At 41.1% G+C, this 19,767-nt stretch overlaps 1 protein-coding gene and 1 pseudogene across 3 annotated transcripts in view; one reads left to right on the forward strand and one right to left on the reverse strand.

The window, feature by feature from the left end:
- Window positions 1-5,819, reverse strand: LOC138804975 (protein LMBR1L pseudogene; annotated as a pseudogene).
- Mre11 (MRE11 homolog, double strand break repair nuclease) overlaps window positions 5,677-19,767 on the forward strand; it is a 58,943-nt gene continuing 44,852 nt past the window's right edge. Inside the window, exons 1-6 of one of the 3 annotated variants that reach the window (XM_069989501.1) lie at window positions 5,677-5,808; window positions 6,449-6,558; window positions 7,311-7,443; window positions 12,925-13,085; window positions 17,391-17,478; window positions 18,426-18,567. In XM_069989501.1, the coding sequence (XP_069845602.1) occupies window positions 6,539-6,558; window positions 7,311-7,443; window positions 12,925-13,085; window positions 17,391-17,478; window positions 18,426-18,567 (544 nt within the window). In that variant the 5' untranslated portion in view covers window positions 5,677-5,808; window positions 6,449-6,538. Of the gene's footprint in view, window positions 5,809-6,448; window positions 6,559-7,310; window positions 7,444-12,924; window positions 13,086-17,390; window positions 17,479-18,425; window positions 18,568-19,767 lie in introns of those variants that run through there. The other 2 variants (XM_069989503.1, XM_069989502.1) reach the window with 2 other exon arrangements.

Consider the following 19,767-nt stretch of genomic DNA (forward strand, 5'->3'; position numbering starts at 1 on the left):
CCAGCGAGCACAGCATGGCCAGCTGTAGCCCAGATTCTGCTGCCAGCCTGAAGCCTTCTACTGCTTCTCTAGCAGTAGAGAAACAGCCAGGACCTATCTGCAGCAGCTCTGAGTAAAGGCAGCCAGCAAGAGGTGGAATTACAGATCCTGCCAGCAAGAGGTAGAATTACAGGTTAGAGCTGCCTCAGCCTGAACAGTTCAGACGTTTTCCCGTCTAACAGCTGGAGCTTGACCAGCAGCTTTCCCGTGAAGGAGAACATGAGGGCAAGACCTACTGGGGTGCACACCAGGAGCAACAGAGCCCTAAGGAAGGAGGTGTAGGAGTGGAGATAAGGGAGGTAGTAATCCCAGAAGTCAGAGTGACTGCTGGCTTTGTCCACAATGGCTAATGCCAAGTAGGGAACATCAACATCCTCACCATCTCATAGCCCTTTCTGGAGCTAGCAAAGCCCTCAGACTCTGGAATATGCAAAGCGTGTGAGAAAGATGAAGGAGAACTTGGAGAAGAATTAAGGTTGCAGAGGCCATGAATAAGGGAGTCATGGAGCCACTGGATGTGGCAGTTGTGTGGGAGTGACAGCAGTACCTCATTGGTGATGATGGGGAAGGGTGAGAGCAGCACAGCACCCTGGTGACTGCCAGGGCAAAGGTGCACAGCTCCAGTGCAGTCCTGTTGACTGTGGCATCTTCATCAGCCTCTGTGGTGAACACAGCAGGCTTCCTGAAGCGCATTAGGAAGACGTGGCCAAGGTTGTAGAGCACTGAGATGATGTACTCATGGATCCTCTTGTGAGGTAGCTGCTCTTGCACAGGTAGCACTTCATAGTCAGCTGCTTCCAGACTTCGTTCAGCATAACTGGAGTTGGGGGATTGTCTCTGGGCCTGGGGAGAGGACCAGGGATGAGGCCACCTCTGCCAAACATTCAGACCCTCCATCATTAGAGGGTCCAAGTGACCAAAATGCTTTATTCTTGAGAACCACTCAACTTATTTCCATTTAATTTTGAACAAGTTTACCAGCACACATAGAATATAGTAATTTATATGTGAAGACATTAGAAGAATAACAGTTGGCCACTAGATGAAAACAAACTGCTTTCTGCAGTGTTCTCTTATTTACTTTCAGAAACACTTGAGAACAAAAAGGCTTATCCATCTAGTGAAGCCTTTCTAAAGCAACTCAGTTTTTTAAAGTTTTTAAAATTGTTAGTCTTTGTTTGGATAGATGCCAGTTATCTGAAAAACATAATTTGCGTAGGGTAAAACTCTTTTTTTGGGGGGGGGTCCGGTCGTGGGGCCTGAACTCTGGGCCTGGGCGCTGTCCCTCAGCTCTTCAGCTCAAGGCTAGCACTCTACCACTTGAGCCACAGTGCCACTTCCGGCTTTTTTCTTTTTGCTTATGTGGTGCTGAGGAATCGAACCCAGGGCCTCAAGCATGCAAGGCAAGCGCTCTACCACTGAGCCACCTTCCCAGCCCCTAGGGTAAAACTCTTAATGACACCAAGTAATAAAGTGAATAACTGGGGAATTCAGAATGAGAAAGAACTTGCTGAAAGGGAAAAAAAAGCTTGTGCATAAATTATCCCTGGTGCCGGGCGCTGGTGGCTCACGCCTGTAATCCTAGCTACTCAGGAGGCTGAGATCTGAGGATCGCGGTTCAAAGCCAGCCCGGGCAGGAGAGACCGTGAGACTCCTATCTCCAATAAACCACCAGAAAACCGGAAGTGGCGCTGTAGCTCAAGTGGTAGAGTGCTCGCCTTGAGCTGAAGAGCTGAGGGACAGCGCTCAGGCCCAGAGTTCAAGCCCCACGACCGACCAAAAAAAAAAAAAATTATCCCTGGTGCATCAAGCATGGACTCTCAGAACAACTTCTATATTTGCAATTGAAAAGTTTTTTTTTTTGGGGGGGGTCCGGTCATGGGGTCTGAACTCTGGGCCTGGGTGCTGTCCCTCAGTTTTTCAGCTCAAGGCTAGCGCTCTACCACTTGAGCCACAGTACCACTTCCGGCAGGGATATCCTACGATGTCCTGAATAGACAGACACATCTGACCTTTCTGTAGGTCTAGGTCCTGTGATAGGGACACAAAGAACTAGACACAAGGCACGTCAAACCATTTAGAAGAATTACAGGGGCTGGGAAGGTGGCTCAGTGGTAGAGTGCTTGCCTTGCATTCATGAGGCCCTGGGTTCGATTCCTCAGTACCACATAAGCAGAAAAAGCCAGAAGTGGCACTGTGGCTCAAGTGGTAGAGCACTATCCTGGAGCTGAAGAGCTCAGGGACAGTGCGCAGACCCAGAGTTCTGGCCCCATGACTGGCAAAAAAAAAAAAGAATTACAGCAGAAAAGATCAAGACAGTGTGCTGTCAAGGCTAGTTGTAAGTTGGCCACGCCACCTTATAAAGAATGCAGCAGAGGGGTGAGTGTATAGTGATAGTGTGTCTCAAAGGAAGATGGCTCCTGCCATTCTCTAGACATAGAATCCCTCCTATAGACACTCCTATAGCTAGAGCTTATGTTTAGGACAGCTCATCACTACAGCCCACAAGGCAGGTAAACCAATGAAAGTCACTTTCAAAACATACTTCTAGTAACCAGTACATGTGTTATGTAGCTCCTTCCCCATACCTCTATTTCTTCCAATGTCCGTGTTTCCCTGTGGCCATGTTCATCGTCTAACAAGGGAAAAGTAAGCCCAATCCTGCTATGGGAAGCCTGGAAATATTAGTGAGCAGATTTTCTAGTAGGAAAAAGGAAGCATCTGGTACTTAATGACCTTGAAGGAAAATAGGCAGCTCCTAGAAGGAACTTCAAGTTATACCTAAGCATAAGCTGAACTGCCCAAAGATAATATTGAGTGAGGAAAAGAAATCAGTCAGCGTCCAACAGAAAAAAAACCTATAGAGCAGTGAACAAGTATGTCTGAACCTGGAAAAAGCTAGGGAGGATGGTGCAATCCTCCTGCAAATACAGACACCTTAGATCCGAGTCAGAATCAAGAGGACCATTGTCTGCAGCCTGGAGACAGCGTAACTCGGTATATCTTAACCCCACGTGTGAGGAGGGAAGATGGTGAGTTTTCCTTCTGTGGATCCCAGTCAGAAACAAGCAAGTATAGGAGCCACACACAAGAAGGAATCCTAATCAGAAACAGATATTCCAGGGGCTAGGAAGGTGGCTCAGTGGTAGAGTGCTTGCCTAGCAACAGACATTCCACCTGGATCACCGCACAAAAAGTGTTACAGAGCACCAGTGCACCTTTCTATCTCCATCCCTGTATCCAAGAGATAATTTCAGTAACGTGTAAAGTGTAGTAAAGGTGATAGGAAAGTTTATTAGGTTATAGGGTGAGAATGTATGGTAAGAAAGTTTATTATGTTATTAGGGTAAGGATGGCCTTTTTAATGGCATGATTCTCTAACAAATGTGACTTCAGTGTTCACAACTTTAAAGACACTCATTTCCTGACCAAATTGCATATTTTAAAAATCTTCTTGCTCTGCTTCCTGCTCCAGTTCTCACTGTAAACCTGGCTAAAAGCAGCCAACAAGCAACATCTATGCCCCAAACCCAATGCCATGTTGTCTTGAAATTTCCTTTGCCAAATTATTAGCTCATTAAAGTGAGCTTTATTTATGATCTCAGGACATAGACAAAGTGTAGGTAAATTTCTTGCCAAAATTGAGATGAAAGACTCTAGTCCAACTCCCAGTAGAGTCTTCATTTCCACTTGAAAATTGTGAGCAGACTTGTCTGCATTTCTGCCAGCATTCTGGTCTTCAAAGTTCACACCAGAATCACCAAGGAAGGTGATTCTGTTGTCTCAACCAGAACTTTCAGTACAATGATAAATAAGATGTATGTCAGCATACATCATTTTCTTATTCCTGAACTAAGGGAAAAACCTTCAGTGTTTTATCAGTAAGATAGGAAGTTAAGTTTTTTTTTTTTTTTTTGTCGGTCGTGGGGCTTGAACTCTGGGCCTGGGCACTGTCCCTCAGCTCTTCAGCTCAAGGCGAGCGCTCTACCACTTGAGCTACAGCGCCACTTCCGGTTTTCTGGTGGTTTATTGGAGATAGGAGTCTCACAGTCTTTCCTGCCCGGGCTGGCTTTGAACCACGATCCTCAGATCTCAGCCTCCTGAGTAGCTAGGATTACAGGCGTGAGCCACCAGCGCCCGGCGGAAGTTAAGTTTTTAAAAAAGATACACCGTGGGCTGGGAGGGTGGCTCAGTGGTAGAGTGCTTGCCTTGCATGCATGAAGCCTTGGGTTTGATTTCTCAGCACCACATAAGCAGAAAAAGCTGGAAGTGGCCCTATGGCTCAAGTGGTAGAGCCTTGAGCTGAAGAGCTGAGGGACAGCACCCAGGCCCAGAGTTCAGGCCCCACGACCAAGAACAACAACAACAACAACAATAACAACAACAAAAAGATACACTGTATCAAGTAAGATGAATTCTACCAAGCACATGAGGCTTGGCACTGGTGGATCATGTCTATGATTTTAGTTAATCAAGGAGCTGAGATCTAAGGATCCACATTCAATACAGCCAGACAAGAAAGTCCATGACACTCTTATCTCTTATTATTTCCAATCATCCACCAAAACATTGCAAGTGGCAATATGGCACAAGTGGTAGAATGGTACCCTTGAGCCTGCGACAGCACACAGGCTCTGAGTTCAAGTCCCAGGAATGGCACAAAGAAAAAGAGCACATAACACATTTGACACGACAGATAATATGCTAGGTCATAAAAGGAGTTACTCTAGCTTACTCTTTGGTTCTGTGTACACAGTGTGTCAGCTTGCTACAAGAATAGCTGAGAAAATAAACTTGAAGAAGAAAAGATTGCTGGACACTGGTGGCTCATACCTGTAATCCTAGCTACTCATGAGGGTGAGTTCTGAGGACCATGGTTTGAAGCCAGCCCAGGCTGATAAATCTTAAGTGACTCTTATTTCAATTAACTAGAAAAAAAGACAGAAATGAAGGTGCCTTTAGCCAATAAACTAAGCCAAAGCCCTGAGTTCAAACCCAGTACTGGCACATCAACACAGATACAGACAGACAGACATACACACACACACACACACACACATAGACATGACTTACTTTGGCTCTTGGTTTCAGAGCTTCGGGTAAGGAAGAACCTCATGGAGAAGAGCACTTGGTGGAGCAGAGCTGCTTGTCTCATGATGGGCCAAAGCAGAGACAGAAACAGCAGGAGCAGGGCTGAGGTTCCAAGAAGCCAGAAGCGGAGCTGTGGCTCAAGTAGTACAGTGCTAGCCTTGAGCAAAAGCACACTCAGGGACAGTGTCCCCCCCCCCCAACACACAGACAAACACTTGAAATAAATGATTTAATTAAAATACACTGCGCATCCGCACAGGAGCTGTTTCTGCGCCTTTCCAAACGTCCGAGAGCGCGGGCCACGGACTCAAGAGTCACGACGCTTTCCCGGGGTTCGCATGAGGACGCTCCCTGTTCTAACTCAGTTCTACAGGGAGGGGGCGGGCGGTGTGTGTGAATGATCCAGGAAGAGGCCTGGCTTTCCCGAACTTCCGCTTCCGCGGTACCTCCGTCCCGCCCCCTCCGGGGTAGACAGCCAATGAGAAGCCATGGCGCCTGAGGCGCCCTCGTTTTGAAAGAGGTCTCGCGAGAAGCCTCCGCTGCGCCTCGTGGGGGGGACGGTGGCCTGGCGGGCGGGCGAAATCGGGCGCGTCGCTGCTCAGACGACTAGCACCTGCATTTCCGGGGTCGTGGGACTCCTTCGAGGCCCAGAGGTGGGCTTCGGAGCACCTGGTGCAGGTATCCTCCATCTCTCGGGTTTGCTGGTGCCCGGAGCCGGGCCGGAGTGGCCGGCGGGAGGGCCCCGCGGTCCGGTCCAACCCTCAGCCCAGCGGCCGGGCCCCCTGCGGGGGCCCGCGAGGCTCGTCCTGGGCCGGAAGCAGACGCAGCCCGGACGGCGGACCCGGTAGCCCGGGTCCCGCTGGCACTGGCAGTGTAGCTTCGAACCACATGTGTGTTCCGGCTTCAAACATGGGGTCCATCCCTCCCAATAGCTAGCTTATCTTACAAAACGAAACCGAACCCTATGATCCGGCAGGAAACGGGATGTTTCTCGCTATCCCGGATTGTGTGTTGAACCTGAACCGTAGATCCTTTCTTTGCCCATTCATTTAACTTAACACTAATTTCACATTAAAAGCAAGGAAAGTGAAGATAAGAGATAGCTTAATCGTGATAGTGAAGTTGGAGTGGCAACGGAAATACAATGTTTTCTTAGCCTATTAAACGTAAGGTTCTTAGAAGATTATAAGACTTTCAGAATTGCCAGTCTGCTTGGCTAGGAGCAGATTGCTCTGTAGTCTTAACTCATGTTGATAAAATAGAATATATATGAAGCCTTTTTTCCACTTAAAACGTATTATAATTGTTTTTATTTTAGAATTTGAAATCAAGTGCCTCTTTGCTGAACACATGACCCAAGAATACGCCGAGAGAAGCCTGTCCTAGAGGTTCTATACCGACCATAAAAATGAGTCCTGCAGATCCACTGTAAGCCTGTTAACTTCTGGAACCTTTTTGAGTATCTGAAATCTATGAACCATGATCACCTTAAGAGAAAATTGGACTGGGAGCCATAGCTCAATAACTAAAGCCCTTGTCTGTCAACTCTAAGGGCCTGAGTCCAAGAGCTAGTATGTCAAAAAGAAAAAACTTATTTAGTAGACAAAAATAACAACTATGAGCAGAAGTGTTAGTCATCACAAAGAACACTCTCAGTGTTTAGAAATCTATACTGTATGTTACTAACTTAAGGGACTATATAGCTATATATTGGAATCCTGCAGTAATTTTTTTCTTTTTGATGATTTTTCTTTTTGGTATTCTAAAACACCAAATCAGGATAGAAGCTTTTTTTTTTTTTTTTTGGTGGTAGAATGGAGTATTAAAACAGCAGGATTTAAGGTCTGGAAGATATATCTATCTATCTATCTATATACCTATATATGTATCTGTTTTAATAAGGTTATAACTTTTTGAGAAGTTAATTGAACCTTTTAAAAATTTGTACACATTCTCTATTAAGTTCATGATCAGGAAAACTATCTGATATTAAAGATCTGTTGAATACTTCCAATTTTCAGACCCAAGTTTAAGGCTAGAAAAATGATTTTACTGCATAACTGCTGTGATTTTATGCTAAAGTCCCAATTTGCTTGACTATACTCTCAGATTTCTTGAATAGACTGTACTATTAATACTTTTAACGTTGAACTTTAAAAAAACACTGCACTGTTTTTCAGTGATGATGAAAATACATTTAAAATCTTAGTTGCTACGGATATTCATCTTGGATTTATGGAGAAAGATGCAGTGAGAGGACCTGACACATTTGTCACATTTGATGAAATATTAAGACTTGCCCAAGAAAAAGAAGTAAGTTTGATTCACATTTCTTTGATTTCGGCTATCTTTCCTTAGTCCACAGGTTCTCTTTTCTCCTAAGTTAGAGTTACCATTAAAGGTTCCCGCACATGCTCACATTGCCTGATAATTTTGTGTGCTGTGTGTCCTGATTCAAGAAGTACTTTGGTAAGCAGTTTTAAGGTTTATAAATCCTTACAAAGTACTTAAAATAAGTGTGATAATACTATGGCAACTTCTACTTGAAATGAGAAGATTATTTTCATGGTTTTGTTTTTAAAGAACATACACAGGCCATAATGGGAGATAAGGCATATCCAGAATACTCATATGCAATATGTAATAAGAGCCATAAAACTTTCAAGGAAACATAGACTTTGTGACTGAGAGAGCATAGAGAATGTATGCTCTAGGTGAAGAAGGAGTTAGGGCCCTGATGTGAGGCATTTTCTGAGTTATATTAGGTGACTGGTAGGTAGGTTTGGTTCACCTACATGCAGTGTGTGCTGAAAGTCTTAAAAAGAAGGGTATGAACTACATTAAGGAAGGCTTCAACTGCTAGAATGTGCAATTTGTAAGAATTGAGTCTCTCAGCAGGAGCATTACAGTATGAATTGTATGAATAAGTATGTGAAACAATGAGTGAATGCCACTCGTAGTGGTGTACACCTATAATCCCAGCTTCTTGGGAGGCAGAAATAGGAGAATCACTGTTCAAGCTTAGTATGTGTAAAACTTAATGAGACCCTATCTCAAAAGCAAGCTGGGCACAGAAACACCTAGGTTCCCAGCAACTCCTGAAGTAAGCAGAGGTAGGGGGATTGTCATTTGGGGCCAGCCCAGGCAAAATTAACAAGACCTCCGAAAAACAAAACTGGGGGTGTGACTAAAGTGGTAAAGGCCCTGAAAGCCTTCAGTACCACACACACCAAAATTATGTGGAGAGCCAGGCACCGATGGCTCATGCCTGTAATCTTAGCTACTCAGGAAGCTGAGATCTGAGGATTGTGGTTCAAAGCCAGCCTGGACAGGAAAGTCCATGAGACTCTTATCTTCAATTGATCACCAGAAAACTGGAAGTGGCACTGTGGCTCAAGTGGTAGAGTGCTTACCTCGAGCTGAAGAGCTCAGGGTCAATGCCCAGGCTCAGAGTTCAAGCCCCATGACTATTTCTGTGAGAGAGAGAGAGAGAGAGAGTAGTGTGTGTGTGTGTGTGTGTGTGTGTGTGTGTGTGTGTGTGTGTGGAGAGTGGACTTTTATTTACATTAAAGAATTTTTTATTTACACTTATTCTAGCAGGTAATTAAATGTCAGTCTAGATCTGAGAGAGAATTAAAGAGTAAACATAAATATTGGTGACCTGCAAACTAATATTTCCAGCTTAACTTTTTTAAAAAATTATATCTAACAATCAAAGTTCCAATTATAAGTCACACATGGTCGTTCTTAAGATATCTTGTTGCTTGCCAAAATATAGCTTTTGAGTCCTGATTTCCAATTATTTTATTTTATTTTTATTATTTTTTTGTGCCAGTCCTGGGGCTTGAACTCAGGGTCTGGGTGCTGTCCCTATCAAGTCTCACTCTACCATTTGCACCACAGCTACTCTTCTTTTTTTTTTTTTTTCTGGTTAATTGTGAATAAGCATCTTAAGGACTTTTGTTGCCTAGGTTGGCTTTTAACCGTGATCATCAAATCTCAACCTCCTGAGTAGCTAGGATTACAGATGTGAGCCACTGTGCCCAGCTATTTCTCAATTTTAGTAATTTCTCAGAGATTCCCAGCTTGTGGCTCTTGGATTGCACTGAGAAATCCCTGTATGCCGGCAAAAACAACAGCCCCAGTAAACTCCTCTTTTTCTTCCTTGAGATAACAGGAGAGTTTTATGTGATTGGCCTGGTAGTTTGTGTCTGTTGTAAGGTAACTTAGCAAAGCCACATTTAGGTAGGTGGAATTTTAGAGTCTTTATTACAAGACTAAGCAGTCTGCTGGTTGCCCATAGTAACAAAGGCCTGCAGCCCCCAAATATACATAACATGGTCAGGAAACAGGCTAGCAAGGAAAGAATGAACAAAAACAATACCAACAAACCAGTTCAGCTCTATTAGAGCTGAATTGGGATGCCATGATGACCTGAGACGAGACTGAAGACAGGAGACAGACCTGATCATGGAGACACATGTGGCATGGCTTAATGGCACCAGTGCTGGTCTAGGCCTAAATAGGATCAGTGCAGGGGGCAGGTCCAAAGGAAATTCCCAGTCCCAGGTACTTGATTGACAAATTCAGTAACATATCAGCCAAGTGCCTTCCTCTGCCTCCAGGGATCTGGACATACCCCTCACCTGGGAGGTGGGGACATTTCCTTCCCCCAGCATGAAGACAAATGCCAGACCCTGCCATCCCCCATGTGGCCAATATGGCACCAGCCAGACCTGACCACCTCCTTACTTCATGTCCAATTCTCTTTCTCCATGGGGTCTTGTCTGGAGAGATGGAGCAGAGCTGGGAGAAATGTCCATGTGGATAGTGATGCTGCCTGACACAACACCACACATCCAGCCTTAACTTTTCTGGAGATTTTCTATTCAGTTTTATCTGTCCTTTCGTTCTTCCTGAGCATCTGTCTGCCTATTCTATCTTCATATCTATAAAATTAGTACAAAATATATGTCAGGTACTAGTATCTCCCAGCTGTAATTCTAACTACTGAGATCTAAGGAGTGAGATTTGAAGTCAGCCAGGGCAGAAAAGTTCATGAGACTTTTAATCACCAATAACCACCAAAGAACTGGAATTGAACATGTGGCTTAAGTGGTAGAGCACCAGCCTTTAGTGAGAGTGTGAGGCCCTTCATTCAAGCTCAAACACACACACACACAGAAATATCTTTTGTCATTCTTTTTCCTAGATTGTTGCCCATTTGTCTTTCTATTTTCATTGTTTTCCCCTATATCCATTCACTTTTAAAATCATAAGTCAAATTTTGTCACTGTGCTGCTTAAAATCTCCCAAATGGCCTCCTATTAATTATAGAATAAAGTGAAACTACAAGACTAACTTGATCTGGCCTGGTGTATCCTGCTCTGTCCATGCAGGCATGTTCCATTCCACAACAGTGTAGGTTGGATTCCCTGCTGCAGCCCCTGCTCTTGCGGGGGCTGACTTCTCAGGTCACATTTTGCTTTTTTGAAGAGGATGCTTTGATATCTCCAGGAACTCTATAACATTACTTAAAGTAGAACTCTGAAAATAGTCTTTTGTTGTTGATGTTGGCAGTACTGGAGTTAAACCCAGTACTCGTGCTTGGTAGCAAAGCACCCTACCACTTGTGTCATGCTCCCAAACCTTTTTGTTGCAGGATCTCATTAAGTTTACATGGGCTGGACTGGAGCTCTTGATCTTCTACCTTCTAAGAAGTTAGGATTACAGGCTGTACCATGATGCTCAAACTTTTTTTCTGCTTCTTTATACTATATCCTCGTACCTAGAAAGGATCTAAGAAACAGTAGGTTAGGTGACTAGCAGGTTGGTTTGGCTCACTACATTTATAAATTTATTGAGTGAAGGAATGGCTGCTTTTATCTCTTTTAAAGATACATTCTTTTTTGCTTGGGGCAGAAAAACTAACAAAGCGGGTATATTCCTTCCCACAGAATCTTGCATGTATTTTTTCTTTTGTGACTCAAGCCCTAAAACAATTCTCTCAGAGGCGAAGTTTCTTTGGCTTTTATTTCCCTTTCCCTTTCATTTTCAATACTTTTTCTCAAATCCATTACTCTTCACTGTTCCCTTCTCTCCAGTATCCTCATGCTGGAACAATTTTGAAATAATCTGCCTTACAAAAAAAAAAAGAAAGAAACTGTCTTATTACCAAGAATTTTGTACTATAACCCAGATTTTTAACATTTTATCTAATTTTCTTTTTTTCCCCATCCTTGGGCTTGAACTCAGTTGTCCCTAAACCTGTCTGTGTTCAAGGCTAATGCTCCATCATATGAGCCACAGCACCATGTAAGCCTTTTTTGAGTAGTTTACAAGAGATAAGAGTCTCATGGACTTTCCTGCCTGGGATGGCTTTGAACAGTGATCCTCAGATCTCAGTCTCCTGAGTAGCTAGGATGAGCTACTGGTGCCTGGTTTTATCTCATTTCATTTCTCCCCTCTTTTTTTGTTTTATTCTTTTACTTTCTGCCTCTCAATTTTTTCTCTCAGTTCCTCTTCCATCTTCCTAATCTCCTTCTTAACCTTCCTCTGTATTTGAGAATAAATTCCATGGTTAACCGTAGCACACATACCAAAATTTCCTTTAGTTTTAAGATGCTGCAAGATTGTCTGTAGGTTGTGTCCAGGACTCAAGCCAGAATTAAGTGTTATATTTAATTGGCATTCTCTTTTAATCTAGTACATTTGCTTGCCTTTGTCTTTCATGGCCCTGATGTTTTTTTAAAGTTCAGGCTGGTTATTATGCTCAATAGTCCTCAAATTGGATATGTCTGGATAACATTTCCTTATGATTAGATATAGGTTCCGCATTTTTGGCAGGAATACAAACAGAAGTGAGTCAAGCCCTTAAAATAACTAAAAAAATCATTTAAAGTCCTTTAAAATATTAAAAAATATCTTTTAATGTTTACATTGTTGTAGAATGAATATAAAACTTACTGACCTTAAAGTGTGCAGTATCATAGTACTAGGTACATTCATATTGCTGTACAGTTAATCTCTAGAACTTTTTAAATTTTGCATAAATGATATCTGTTCACTAACAACTCAAATCTAAGAGTCAGCTTAATTGTCTTGATTTGAAAGGTCCAAATTGAAAGGTCATTTGAGTAAATGAAACATAAGGTTTCAAAATTTCAGACATTTAATAATGTCTTTTTTTAAAATTTTTTATTGTAAAGATACTATACAGAGGGTTACAGTTACATGAGTAAGGTAATGAGTACACTTCCTATTGAGCATTGTTAATAATGTCTTTTAAAATGTGTGTGTGCAGTATGCATGTGTGTGCCTACACACTCCCATCCTAGGGCTTGCACTCAGGATTTGGCTGTTCTCCCTGAGGTTTTTTTTCTCAAGGCTAGCAGACTACTACTTGAGCCACAGCTCTACTTTAGGCTTTTTGTGCATTAATTGGAGATAAGAGTCCCAAAGACTTTCCTGTGTAGGCTGGCTTTGAATGACAGTCCTCAGATGTCAGCCTCCTGAGCAGTTAGGATTATAGGCTTGAGCCATGAGTGCCTGGGTTTAAATACAATTTTTTATATTTTTCTGGAAGCAGAGATTTGAGACAAGGTTTCTGTATACAAGAGCATTGGAAGCTGGGTTGGCCTTTAATGACTTCATCATCCTTCTACCCCAGCCTCCCAAGGAATGGAATTATGCTTAGAAACAAAACTTTTTCTTTTCTCTCTTTTATCTGTGATTTTCTTTCTTTCTTTTTTTTTTGCCTTTAAAACTATTTTAATACCATTTTCCATTTATTAGGTGGATTTCATTTTGTTAGGTGGTGATCTTTTTCATGAAAATAAGCCCTCAAGGAAAACATTGCATACCTGCCTTGAGTTACTAAGAAAATATTGTATGGGTGATCGTCCTGTGCAGTTTGAAATCATCAGTGATCAGTCAGTCAACTTTGGTTTTAGTAAGTAAGTATATTTATGTATTCAAGTGGGTGTTAACTTAGGTGTGATTTCTTTGTGATACACACACATACACACATTAACAACCATTAAATCTTCCATGTAGTCTGGTTTCATATCAAATGTAATTCTTTGAGTTTTCTGTATACCATTGTGTTAGTTTGCATTTAATACTAGGGGTTACATGTCTTCTTACATTTTATTAGCTTGTATTGTAATACGGTGTGTGGGGGTGGATTTCTTTGTTATATCTCCACACATGTTTGATCAATCTTATCCTTTTATTACACTCCTTAGATTTCTTTCTCCTCCTTGCTGTCTTCTTCTGTTCATAATCATAATTTAACGTGAAAATTGCAATTTTTGTCTTTTCATACCTGATTTGCAGAAATTACATATTCAAAATAATAAGCCTGTATTAATCATGTATATATATATTTTTAATAGCAGCTTGTCTTTTGACTTTGTTTAATGGGCTTTTTTGTTAAGATTTAAGTTTGATGTAGTCAAATATCATTCATTTTCTTGAAGATATGTGCTTGTTTATCTTATTCTAGTAGTATTCCTCCAGAGCCTTATAAAGAAACCATTGTTTTTTCTTGATTATTGTTCAAGATACACATTACATTTAATTGAATGTTTCTAAATTTCCTTCCTGTGTCAAGTTCGCATTTTTTTTTTTGGTCAGTTGTGGGGCTTGAACTCTGGGCCTGAGCTCTGTCCCTCAGCTCTTCAGCTCAAGGCTAACGTTCTACCACTTGAGCTACAGTGCCACTTCCAGTTTTCTGGTGGTTTATTGGAGATAAGAGTTTCATGGACTTTCCTGCCTGGGTTGGCTTTGAACCGGGATTCTCAGATCTCAGCCTCTGAGTAGCTAGGATTACAGGCGTGAGCCACCAGCGCCCGGTGGTTCTCTTTCTTTCTTTGTCTCTTATGATGGTACTTTTGAAAAGTACTGGTCAAGCATTTTTGTAACTCTTTTATGTTCTCTTGTTTTTCTGTACATTGGAATAGTGAGGAATGAGGCTCATTTGATAGTGTCAGTAGGTATATGCATAGATAGGAGTTTTTATTGATGAGGTTTAACATTGATGGTTTGGTTGTGGAGGTGACTGCCAGGTTTCTTCAGGGTAAAGTTATTTCTCCCTTTCTATGTATAAGTGAGTAGTACCTAAGTCCAGCCCATGCTCAGAGGGAGGGGAATTCAATTCTACTTCTGGAGGGAGAAATAATCAGACTAGGAATATATGTTATTAATATTTTGGGAGAAACATTAAAAATTATTTTGGGAGACAAACTTTGAGATTTTTGTAAGAAATGTCTATTTTTAACTTTTCTTGTGATTAGTGATTTTATTTAGAATTGCATTCTAAAAGATTTCTGTAACGTTTAACATTATTTTACTTATGTTTCCTTTTCATTCATCTTAGTTTTGAAGTATACTCTCTTTTTAAACTGCTTTCTCTACCCCAACAGACCTATAGACATATTTGCCTTTTTTTGTTGTTGTTGGTCATGGGGCTTGAATTCTGGGCTTGGGCGCCATCCCTGCGCTCTTCAGCTCAAGGCGAGCACTCTACCACTTGAGCCACAGCGCAACTTCTGTATTTGCCTTTTTCTTTACTATTGTTTCTTATATTCCATCCCCCAAGTTGGGATGGAACCTAGGGCCTCACATGTGCCAAACAAAGCCTCAGCCCCTGAGCCAATCCTTTTTTCTTCCTTTTTTGAGGTGGGGGTTCACTGTGTTGCCCAGAGAGCCCTTGAAGTTAAGGTCCTCTTTCAGCTTTCCAAGAGGCTACAATTATAGTTGTGTACCACCATTCCTGGGTACTTTGCTTTTTCTGAAATAGCTTATGGTAATTTTTGTAATGGAGTATCTATAAGGAGTGAGCACTTATCTTTTATTGCTTTTGAGAAGTCTACTGTAAGTATAGTTGCTGGAAAGGGAGTGAGACATGGTAAGTAAGATGTTAGATTAGGTGTTCTGAGTTCAAATCCTGGTTTTGTAACTAGTTGGACTGAGTCAGTCACTTAACCATTCTACTTCAAGTCCATCATTTCTTTTTTTTTTTTTTTTTTTTTTTTTGGTCAGTCGTGGGGCTTGAACTCTGGGCCTGAGCGCCGTCCTTCAGCTCTTCAGCTCAAGGCTAGTGCTCTACCACTTGAGCTACAGTGCCGTTTCTGGTTTTCTGGTAGTTATTGGAGATAAGAGTTTCACGGACTTTCTTGCTTGTGCTGGCTTTGAACTGCCATCCTCAGATCTCAGCCTCCTGAGTAGCTAGAATTACAGGTGTGAGCCACCTGGTGCCTGGCTAATCCATCATTTATAAACTAATACATAGCCAATCTTACAGAGTTGTGAAGATTAAGTTAATGAATAGAATAGTGACTGGCATTTAAAAAAAAGACTAACATACTTATTATAAATAGATTTTTCTCGTCGTCTGTAGCATTTATAGTCTTATTTAGTGATGGAGTTAATTCTGTTTCTTGGCATTTTGATTTTTGTTCAGCAATTCTGAATTTTATCCATTAAATTTTTTCAAACATTGTATTCCATTCTTTCCTATCTGATTTTTTTTTTTTTTGAGAGAAGAGATTCCTGGGGATTGAACGTAGAGCCTTGCACAGTCTAAGCAAGCAGTTTCCACTGAACTATACCTATAGCTCATACTGTTTTACTTTGCCTTGTATTGAATTCTGCTTAACTTCCTCTTCCAGTTAACTAATTCATATAGGAAAATAGGCAAACCAATGTAAAAGCAAGCTCTTTATAGAGGTTATCACTATGGCATGTTTTCGAAACCATGTTTAGTGATTAAAGGAGAGTATAGAAATCTATATGGTACCGCCATTAATGTAAGAAGGAAAAAAATGTATTCTTAAGCATGTAGAGACATATTTTTGAAAATGTGTAATAGAAAGTGCTAGCATTAATTACCACAGGAACTGGATGGTTAGAAGTAGGGATAGATAGAAGATTAAATTGCCTGGATAGAAAGTGGTGATAGCTGGGATTGTTAATTTATGTCATTTAGATTCCAAAGGATATGTATTGTCATGCTTTCCTCTCTGTTCAGAAAATTCTTACACAAAAATTATAGAGCTGGGCACTGGTGGCTCATACTTGGAAGTAAAACTAGCTACTAAGAAGGCTGAGATCTGAGGATCATAGTTCAAAGCCAGCCCAGGCAGAAAAGTCTGTGTAACTGTTATCTCCAATAAACTACCAGAAAACCGGAAATGGCGCTGTGGCTCAAGTGGTAGAGTGCTTGCCTTGAGCAACAATTTTTTTTTTCTTTTGCTGGTCATGGGGCCTGAACTCTGGGCCTGGGCACCGTCCCTCAGCTCTTTAGCTCAAGGCTAGTGCTCTACCACTTGAGCAAGCACTTGAGCAAGGCAAGCACTCTACCACTGAGCCACCTTCCCAGCCCCTCATCCCTGATTTTTAAGAGGGTAGAATGGTAAAAATACATTGGCAAGCCAGACACCGATGGCTCACACCTGTAATCCTAGCTACTGAGGAGGGTGAGATCTCAGGATCACAGTTCAAAGCCAGCCTGGAAAGTCCATGAAACTCTTATATACAATTAACCACCCCAGGACACTCTATCTCTGTCTCTGTCTCTGTCTCTCTGTCACTGTCTTCCCTTCCCCCCCCTTCTCTCTCTCAAGGAAGGAAGGAAATACAGACATTGACAAATAGCTTGGCAGTTTTTTAGAAAGTACTAGACATACATTTACAATGTAATTCAGCAATTCCCTTACATATTTATCTAAGGGAAATGAAATATATCTACTCAGAAAGACTTGTGTGGTTTATTTATTTATTTTATTTATAGTAGCCGAGCTCTGGAAAACACATGAAAGTCTTTTAACAGGTAGAGAGATAATAGATTGTGATATGTTCATATAGTGACATATTATTCAATAATAAAAGCAATGTGTAACTGATCCTTACAGCAATATGGAAAAATAGGAAAAACATGGAGAATGAAATAAGGCAGACCCTAAAGCAAAGCATATTATATTACATCTATTTTAATCTCTCAAAAGGACACACTATGTGTATAATGAGAAAATGAAATTCATTGGTTATCTCCCGCCAGGCATTAAGGACAACTGATTGGGAAGAAGAGTGATAAAGTTTTAGGACAAGGGAAATATGTTTAAATGACTATGATAGTTATTACTAAAAATTACTTAACTATATTTTAAAAATATAAAGCTGTAATCTGGGCGTCATTTGCTATTTATTGCACCAATGTTGGGGAATGTTTTGTACTTTATCTTTTTTTTTTTTTTTAGGTTTCCATGGGTGAACTACCAAGATGGCAATCTCAACATTTCAATTCCAGTCTTCAGCATTCATGGCAATCATGATGATCCCACAGGGGTAATTACTACTTATAGTTTGTTGAAATTTTAGAAGTCATTAATTATCTGTTGTAAACATTCTTGTATTTTGTCTAGTTTATAGTCAATTTGAGTTTATGTTGTCATTAGTATAAGCATTTATGCTGCTTTTCAGATTTTTTTAAAAAATGTAGACATTCTTTAATTTATTGGAGCCGAGTTTAACAGTTAATCGCCAGGAGTAGGATTTACATAACTTTCTGAGTTTACCAGTGCTTTTATCTCTTAAAATCTCACTATAAGAAATGTTTGCTAATGTGGGTGCTGGTGGCTCACGCCTTAATATTTCTTTTTTGTTGTTGTTGTTGGTTGTGGGGGCTGAACTCTGGGCCTGGACACTGTCCCTCATAGCTCAAGGCTAGAGCCCTACCACTTGAGCCACAGCGCCACTTCTGGCTTTTTTCTGCTTATGTTGTGCTGAGGAATCAAACCCAGGGCCTCATGCATTCGAGGCAAGCCTCTACCACTGAGCCAATTTCCCAGCCCACCCCCAAACCCCCTTTTTTTAACGCCTTAATATTTCAAAGGAATTATTTCATTTGTGACGAGATCTTAACTTGGCATTTATTTGGTATGTAATTTCAGTTGTTGTAGGTCTAGATTAGGATACTGTTTTAAGCTACACTTTTGTAAGAACAGGTTGAACATCCCTAATTCAAAAATTTGAAATCCAAACTGCTCCAAAATCTGAAAGTTTCTGCTTATAAAGTTTTGGATTTTGGATAATTTGTACAGTTTGGATTTTTGGTTTAGGATGCTTAGTTGTAAGTTCTGTCCACATATTCTGACATGTAAGGACTCTAAACTCGGAAATATTCTCATTTTGGATGTAAGAAATATGTTTCCTGTAGGATATATTGCTTTAATAAGTAATGTGATAGTTCTTCAGGTCACTTACTCTTCTATATACAATATTATTTTGTATAGGCAGATGCACTCTGTGCTCTGGATATTTTAAGTTGTGCTGGATTTGTAAATCACTTTGGACGTTCAATGTCTGTGGAGAAGATAGACATTAACCCAGTTTTGCTTCAAAAAGGAAGCACAAAAATTGCTCTATATGGTTTAGGTAAGATGGCTTTATTTTACTATTATGTCTACAAATAATTGTTTAAACAATTAGGAGATTAAATTTTGAAGTTAACTTTGTAGCCCTGTGAAAAAAGTAGAACAATCCGGGCGGGCACTTGTGGCTCATGTCCATAATCCTAGCTACTCAGGAGGCTGAGATCTGAGGATTGTGGTTCAAAGCTGGCCCAGGCTGAAAAGTACCAGTGAGACTACAATCTCCAGTTAACCACTCAAAAACTGGAAGTGGTGCCGTGGCTCAAGTAGACAGGGACAGTGCCCAGTCCATGAGTTCAAGCCCCACAACTGACTTTAAAAAAAAAAAAAGCAAATCTGATCATTCTTTACTAGTGACTACAAATTGATGGAAGGTTTTATTAAAAATGTTTTAAAGTAAGGGCCAATAGCTGTTCATACTAGTTAATTGCAGTTTTGGTGAAAAAAATTTTTTTGTTTACTATTTATTGTTTTGGGCTTTTTCTTTTTGATGGTTGAATTACAGAATAATTTCACAACTGAATTGTGGTCTTAAAAGTCTTTGAAAGGTCTGGTACAACACATGTTAACTACTAGTCTCATGTAAATACTGAGCATTTGAAATATGGCTGGTCTCAAATTGTTGCTTGCTGAAACTAAACACAACATTTAAGAGGTTAAGGAAAAATCAAAATCTATTAACAAATGGGTTAAGTTAAAAATAACTTTTCCATTTTAGTTTTAATATGACTACAAGAATTTTTTTTTTTTTTTTTTTTTTTTTTTTTTGCCGGGCGCTGGTGGCTCACGCCTGTAATCCTAGCTACTCAGGAGGCTGAGATCTGAGGATCGACATTCAAAGCCAGCCCGGGCAGGAGAGACCGTGAGACTCCTATCTCCAATAAACCACCAGAAAACCGGAAGTGGCGCTGTAGCTCAAGTGGTAGAGCGCTCGCCTTGAGCTGAAGAGCTGAGGGACAGTGCCCAGGCCCAGAGTTCAAGCCCCATGACCGACAAAAAAAAAAAAAAAAAGAAATTTTTTTTTTTTTGCCAGTGGTGGGGCCTGGGTGCTGTTCCTCAGCTCTTCAGCTTAAGGCTAGTGCTCTACCACTTGAGCCACAGCTCCACTTCTGGCTTTTTCTGCTTTTGTGGTGCTGAGGAATTGAACACAGGGCCTCATGCATGCAAGGCAAGCATTCTACCACTGAGCCACCTTCCCAGCCCA

The sequence above is a fragment of the Dipodomys merriami genome, unplaced genomic scaffold, assembly GCF_024711535.1.
Source record: "Dipodomys merriami isolate MVZ:Mamm:240054 unplaced genomic scaffold, mDipMer1.0.p SCAF_38, whole genome shotgun sequence".
Classification (NCBI taxonomy): domain Eukaryota; kingdom Metazoa; phylum Chordata; class Mammalia; order Rodentia; family Heteromyidae; genus Dipodomys; species Dipodomys merriami.